Raw genomic sequence first — 7,165 nt, forward strand, 5'->3', positions numbered from 1 at the left:
CTTGGGCGGGACCTACCCCTCATCATCGACCCCTCCTTGGGCGGGACCTACCCCTCATCATCGACCCCTCCTTGGGCGGGACCTACCCCTCATCATCGACCCCTCCTTGGGCGGGACCTACCCCTCATCATCCGCCCCTCCTTGGGCAGCATCTGTAGCTTTTCCCTGATGCCCCCTCCCCCCCCCGCCGCCACGCCCGGGAGCAGGCAGGGTGTTTGTCCCTATCCTTCCCAAGGGGAAGGGAGGAGGAGTGGTTCTAACAGCGCTTCAAGGTGTAAATCTGTTCCTTGTGATGAGAACTGTCGCACCCAAATGCCAAGGGCCACGGCCAATGCCGCAGGCCCCTGCAATGTTGAGTTGAGGCCTTCCCTGACAGGAGCCCCTACCCCCTCCTAGAAGCTCACAAAGCCTCAGGCCCCAGGACCACAGAGAGGCCCTTGGTAAGACTCTGCTTTAGGTCAGGGTAACCTCTCTCCCAGTGAGACTGTGAGGACCTGGAAGACAGCGATGTCTCTCACATCTCTTACGGAACCCAGGACAATCTTGGGGCTTTGGAGAAAGCCTGAGAACTAGAACCTCTATTAAATGCAGCGTGTGAGCAATGGTAACGCCACACTTACTGCTGTCAGAGCCAGCCCACCATAAACACGCAGGATTGAGGAGCAAGTGCTACCAGCAGTTGCCAGCTAAGGACTGGAAGGGTAGTGGGAGAAGGGTAGTGGGAGAGGGTAGTGGGAGAGGGTAGTGGGAGAGGGTAGTGGGAGAACCCAAATATCCCAGGGGTTCAGGCTGCAGGGACTGAGAACCCCCAGCCCCGTCAGAGTGATGGGAGGGACCCTGCTCAGGTCCTGGAGCGGCACCTGCTGACCACGATGTAGACGGAGTACTTCACGGGCAGCTCCAGCCGGGAGGTGGTCCTGCTGGTCCTGGGGGAGTTGTTCTCGCTGGAGGAAGAGGAGCAGCATTGGCGGGTGCTCCTGACGAGGAGGTGGGGCGCGAGGGGGCGCGGACCTGTGCCTGGCCCTGCTCACCTGCTCACATTGGCCATTAGAAGCAGCCGGTCTCCCAGAATGGCCTTGGGGGAGACGTCAAAGGTGGCCACGAAGGTGACCTGAGGGAGAGGCAGGCATGGGGTTGGAGGCGGAGGTCACGGACACTGAGACTGGGTGGGGGCAGGGGAGTGGGAGACAGACCTGAGCGCCCTCGCGGAAGATGATGTGCTTGAGGCTGCAGCGGGTGCTCCAGGCGTCCTGGCTCCCGCTGTCGCAGGCCAGCTGCAGGGAGCGTGATGGCGGCCGGCTCTAAGCAAGGGCAGGGGCGAGGGCAGGGGCACGGGCAGGGACAAGGGCAGGGGGCGCTCATTAGAGCATGTCCCAAAGAGACTCCATGACGGAGTGACAGTTTTCTGGAATCTACCCTAAGATTATGTTTTGTTTTTAAAAAATCCTTAGACACTATCTGGTCAAATTTCTTCCTAATGTAGAAATCTCAGATTTATTAAAGTTCTCCCCCTTTTTATTTATTGTTATTTTAAAAGGGCTTTCTGTTATGGAAATGTTCAAACTTACTCAAAAGTAGAGAGACTAGATAAATCAAGCCCCATATACCCATCACTCAGCTTCAATTGCCAACATTTTTTCTACTTTTGTTTTATTCAGCTCCTTCTCCACCTTTTTTTGGAGGAATTGAAAGCACATTCCGAATATCACATTGTTTCATCCAGAAATACTTCAATATATACCACCAACCGCAAGACAACAACTCACGCCCGGCAAAATAAGCAACAACTCCGTAATGTCGGCCAGTAGGCAGGGCATGCGCAGACTTCCTAGGTTGCCTCCAAAGATGCTATTTTATGGCTCATTTTAAAAACAAATACCCAACAAAGGTCCGCATGCTGCATTTGGTTGGTGTGTCCAGAAGGACTTCCAGTGACGGGCACTCACCCCTGGGCAGCCGGATCTTGCCATTTCTAGTGTGTTCCTTTGAATGTTAACCAAACTATGACCCCATTGGGAGTACTAGCCTAAGAGAGACGTAAGAGACCAACCAGCCAAATGCAATATATAGACCTAGCTTAGATGCTGGTTCGGACAAATCAGGTATAAAAAGATAGTTTTGAGCCAATTAAGGAAATTCTATTATGAATCACTGGTTTCACTGAATGCAATAATGGTATTGGGTCATGTGGGATGTGGGGACAGTGCAGAACTATAGGGGGGAAGAGAGAGGAGTGACATGTCTGGGATTTTCTTAAAATATTCAGCAAGTGGAGCAGGGAGCCAGATGAAATAAATATAGCAAAATGTTGATATTTATTGAATCTGGGTGATATGTTTTTGAGAGGTTTGTTGATCTGCTCTCTACTTTTATAAACGTTTAGCATTTTTCGTAAAATTTTTGTTGAAAATCTGTTTCGCTTTGGTCCTAGCTCCACCTTCCAGAGCAGGTCTTGCCAAACGATAGCCCAACACCACTTTTCACAGAGGGAGCTTTATTGGTGCTCCTTCACGTAGGTCTCACCAATGGCTGCTTTCACTCCACACCAGCAGAGCTCAGCGGATGTGACAGGTGCTCTACGGCCCACAAAGCTGAAATACTTATTTTCCAGCTCTCCAGAGAAAACGCAGGCCATGATCTGATCTAGAGCAACCAATAAAGTTAACCCCTGCTTCTACAAGACAGTGTTTAAAATATTTGAAGGTTGAGGTAGGTCTTCCTTTAAAAGAAGAATGTTGACATGCTGTGGAATACAAAAACGTTTAGGGCAGCGTGCCCCCTCTCTCCACATCAGCAGCCTGCTGGGCACGCATTCCTAACAGTCAGTGTCCTTAAAACGCGATGCCCGGAGTTGAGCACAGCATGAGCAAGCCCCCGCTGGCACAACCGTGTCTCTCCAACCAGCACCAGCCCGGATCCCTGGGCTTCTGAGAGGCTCTGAGCAACGGCGGCCCCAGCCTGAGCTTTGAACAGGAGTCTCTGCTGACCCCCAGCCATTGGCTGCCTCCCCAGAAGGAATGATACCTGGGTCACTGTCGCCCGCCGGTAGGACAGGCCTGGCGGGTAGGAGAAGGTGACCGTGGTCCCATAGGAGTCCTCGCCCTCATTCCACACTTTCACTCCCATGTTCAGCTCCAGGGTGTTCCCCACCACCAGGGTCTCCAAGCTGGGGGTGGGGGTGGGGTGGAGGGCAGGAGATGAGCCTATGACCAAGGCTAGAAATGGTCTGGGGACGAAACCCAGAGTGGAGAGGTGGGGTCCCCGGGGCCTGGGATGTCTGGTTTCTGAGCACAGGATGGAGATGGTAGGGAGAGCCAGACAGCAGCTCTAGGTCCCAGGAGAGGGGCTGGGAGACCAGGGCAGGTCTCAGGAGGTGGAAGCTCACCCAGAGGCGTCAACGGTGATGCCAAGGTCATCCTGGCAGACATGGTCATCCCCACAGTTCTTCTCAAAGGGGAGCTGAGAGGGAAGGCAATGCAGGGTTTCTCCAAAGCCTGGAGCCCATACCCCACTGCCCCCCGAAGATCCCAACCCTAGGACTCACAGAGGTCGTGAAGTGTCTGCGGGTGTCCGGAGCCAGAATAGGCTGGAGGTTCCCAAAGGAAGGGATGGGCTGGCCCACCAGGGAGAAATTGAGACTCAAGGTGATGGGGATCATCGCGTCCTCCACACAAGCCTACAGGGTGGCCATGGGGGAGAGCAGGAGGCTCAGGACAGCACCTCACCATCACTAGCTGTGCCCCGTCTCCTCATCCCTGAGATGGGGTGACAGTGAGGCCTGCTCGAAGAGGCCTGGATCCTCTGCTCTCTCCCTGGCTTCGTCACAGCGTTCATCACTACCTGACCCTGTTATCTAGGAACCTGATTGCTTTTGCTCTTGCCCTGCACGTCCTCTGGGCGTGGACTCTGTTGTCCAGGTGGTGTCCCTGGCACCTAGGACAGGGTCTGTCTCAGAGGAACGGCTTGATGCAAGAACCCCGGCCCACCGCTCCAGCTCTCTGACGCAGCCATGTGCTGCTCTGCAATCCAGCTGTGCAATTTCTGGCAGCTGCAGCCCAGCCCTCCATTCATTCACTCACTCAGCCACGAACCCACTCACTTATCTGGCTAACAAATGGTGAGCTCCTCCTGCATGTGAGGTGACCTGCTGGGCCGAGCTAGTGCCAGGACCAGAACACACCTGGTCCTTTCCCTGCCCAGCCGCCGCCAGCCTCAGCAGCGCCCGTCCCCAGCGCCCAGGACCCTCACCAGGAGCAGCAGCGCCCCGTCCCCAGCTCCCGGGGACCCTCACCGCCTCAGCAGCGCCTGTCCCCAGCGCCCCGAGACCCTCACAGCCTCAGCAGTGCCCCGTCCCCAGCGCCCGGGACCCTCACAGGGAGCAGCAGCTTCACGTCCTCGCAGTGCTGTCTCAGACCGAGGACTCTGACGCGGCTCAGATGCCGAGTGTTCGTCTCCTTGAAGATGGCTCGGGGACTCAGGTGGCCAGGGTCAAGGGTCAGGTCAAAGGTCACATCACTTTGGAGGTTACCTAGAGGGGGAAGTAGAGGGTGGGGAAGGCTGAGAGAACCAGGAACTCCCCAGGGGGCAAGGGGCCAGGCCGGAGACGGGAGTCTGGGCCAGAGAGGACTCACCCAGCCGGGTCCTGGGACTTTCATGGACACGAAGGCAGACTGTGGCATCACCCAGGTCCCGGATGGAGGCTGTGTTCTCCCGACACTCGAACACAGACCTAGCAATCTCTGCAGGTGTTATGCGGATATCCACCCACACCCTGAGCACAGGTCTGGTCCTGTGGGCAGAATGCCAGCCTTTGGTCCCGGGAAGGCCCCCTGGGGTGGGTGAGGGGACGGGTGTCCTGGGTACACCTAGGGACCATCTGGGGAGTGACTGGGGAAGGCTGCTCTCACCTGAGCAGCAGTGCGTGTCCCTGGGCCCCCACAGCCAGGTCCACAAGGCCATCCAGGGTGAGGTCCTGGCCCCCGCTCAGCGACTGTCCAAAGTGCTGGAGCCCGGGGGAGAGCTGGGAGCCTCTGATCCTCTGGCGAGAGGGACCGGCAAGCCAGTTTGGGGTGAGAAAAATGAGTTGGAATCAGCCACAGGAGGAAGGGGGAGGGAGGAAGGTGAGACAGAAGGGGTGAGGCGTGAAAAGATGTCACCATGAAGGGCCTACAAAGCCACGATGCCTAGAGCAAAAGAAAGGAGCTTCGGGGCCACAGGGGGCCGCCCTCTTCTTAAAGTTCCAAGCTCTTTGAAACCCCTTCTGTTGCTAAACTGTACCCACAGTAATTGATGATAACGTAGCACCTACTGTGTGCCAGGCACATCTGCATATGTCTGCCATAGACGTGCTACGTGCCACCTATGTACTAACTGATGTAACCCTCACGGCAGCGGCCTGCGCGGGCTGGCTTCTTGTCGCACCGTGGACAGCTGAGGATCTCAGCACAGACAGGTGAGCCGTGACCACGACCACATCCCTGAGACACAATTCACACACCGTGCAATTCACCCTTGTAAAGTACACAGCTCCATGTTCTTAGGCTGTTCACAGAGTTATGTGACCACCAACAAATCAACTTTAGAACATTTTCTCCACCCCAAAAAGAAGCCATATGCCTGAGCAGTCACCCCTAAGTCCCTCATTTCCCTCCCCAGCCCCTGACAGCAACCTACGTTCGGTCTCTGTGGACGCCCCACCCCCGACCCGCACCCTACCCCACCGCGTTCTGGAGCTAATATAAATGGAACCAGACTCTAGGTGGGCTTTGTGTGGGCTTCTTTCACTCAGCATAATGTTTTCAAGATCATTCATATTGTATATGTGTCAGTCCCTCGCTCCTGCATACGGCTGAATACTATTCCACTGCATGACCACACCCATTTGTCTATCTGCTCATTCGTCGATGAGCATGTGGGCTGTTTCGCCTTTGGGTAATTGTGAATCATGCTATATGAGCATTTGTTGTAACTGTTTGTGTAAACGTGTTTTCCGTTCTCCTGGGCAGAGTCGCTGGGTCATACAGTACCTTCTGCTGCACCCTTCAGGACCTGCCAGGCTGCACCGGGTCCCATCCCCCGCGGTACACGGTACACGAGCCTTCGCATCCGGCCCACACTTGCTGTTTCCCGTCTCTCTATTCTCGCCCCCCCCCCCCCCCCCGGCCCCCGTGGGTGTGAACTGGTGTCTCACTGTGGTTTGAATTTGCTGATGACCGATGATGAATGATCAATACCTTTTCATGTGCCTGCAGGTCCTCCGTAGATGATCTTTGGAGAAGTGTCTCCTGGCCCTTCGGCCTGTTTTTATTGGGGCTTCCTTGACTTTGCCAGGGAAGCAGCCCCCTTTCTGAGGGAGCCCTGACCCCCTGGGTGGGGGCTCCTGTCTGGACAGGCATCGGGCAGGATTACTCATGGCAGCAGGGAAAGAAGTCGTGTGGCCTCCAGGGAGATGAAGGGGTGCGTGGACAGGCTGAGCAGCCAGGCCCAAAGTGACCGGCAGCGGGGCCCCAAGGGACCGGGCAATGGTGAGAAGCAGGAGACCTGACGGCCCTCATCACCGCTCCTGATCCACTACCCACTGGGACCAGCCAGCTCACTGACCCCTCCAGACCCCAGACCTCATCTCTAACAGGGCGGCTGACGGGGCCTGGGCCGCCCGTGAAGCCGCCGGGGGATTAAAAGTCCTGGGTGGAGAACCCACCCAAGTACCAAGTCTCCATCGGACGTTTCCATTTCTCACGTCCCACAGGTTTTGTTCGCTGCCTAGAGACGCCCTTGGTGGGCAGAGGAGGGCAGAGGTGGTGACAGACTTTTCCAGGTGGCAGCGTGGAAGACAGGGAGGAGCAAGGAGAAGGCGGTCGGAGTGACAGGATCTGTAACGGGCCTCACCTGGCTGTGGGAGGGGCTGAGGCCCGGCCCCGAGGCTCCGTGGAACAGGTACACGGCACCCTGGTTCTCGTCTTCCCCAGGGGCCCCGATGGCCACGTCCGTCAGCTTGTCCCCATTCACGTCCCCCATGGCGGTCAGGGCTGCCCCAAAGCGGCCCCAGGGGTGGCCCTGCTCCCCACGGAGAATGGCCCGGCACTGCCACCTGGCCCTCTGCAGAGCAGAAACAGTGCCAGTCCCAACCCGGCAGCCCCTCCACCCCCCACCCCGGCCCCCCCCC

At 56.8% G+C, this 7,165-nt stretch overlaps 1 protein-coding gene across 1 annotated transcript in view; it reads right to left on the reverse strand.

The window, feature by feature from the left end:
* The window catches only part of ITGAX (integrin subunit alpha X), a 60,274-nt gene that overhangs the window by 43,847 nt on the left and 9,262 nt on the right, over positions 1-7,165 (reverse strand). Inside the window, exons 12-21 of the mRNA XM_015559675.1 lie at positions 6,889-7,096; positions 4,908-5,038; positions 4,632-4,789; positions 4,374-4,528; positions 3,545-3,676; positions 3,386-3,459; positions 3,025-3,166; positions 1,194-1,301; positions 1,032-1,111; positions 861-944 (exon numbers count right to left, since the gene is read on the reverse strand). Of these exons, the coding sequence (XP_015415161.1) occupies positions 861-944; positions 1,032-1,111; positions 1,194-1,301; positions 3,025-3,166; positions 3,386-3,459; positions 3,545-3,676; positions 4,374-4,528; positions 4,632-4,789; positions 4,908-5,038; positions 6,889-7,096 (1,272 nt within the window). The remainder of the gene's footprint in view (positions 1-860; positions 945-1,031; positions 1,112-1,193; positions 1,302-3,024; positions 3,167-3,385; positions 3,460-3,544; positions 3,677-4,373; positions 4,529-4,631; positions 4,790-4,907; positions 5,039-6,888; positions 7,097-7,165) is intronic.

The sequence above is a fragment of the Myotis davidii genome, unplaced genomic scaffold (genome assembly GCF_000327345.1).
Source record: "Myotis davidii unplaced genomic scaffold, ASM32734v1 scaffold1754, whole genome shotgun sequence".
Taxonomy (NCBI): Eukaryota; Metazoa; Chordata; class Mammalia; order Chiroptera; family Vespertilionidae; genus Myotis; species Myotis davidii.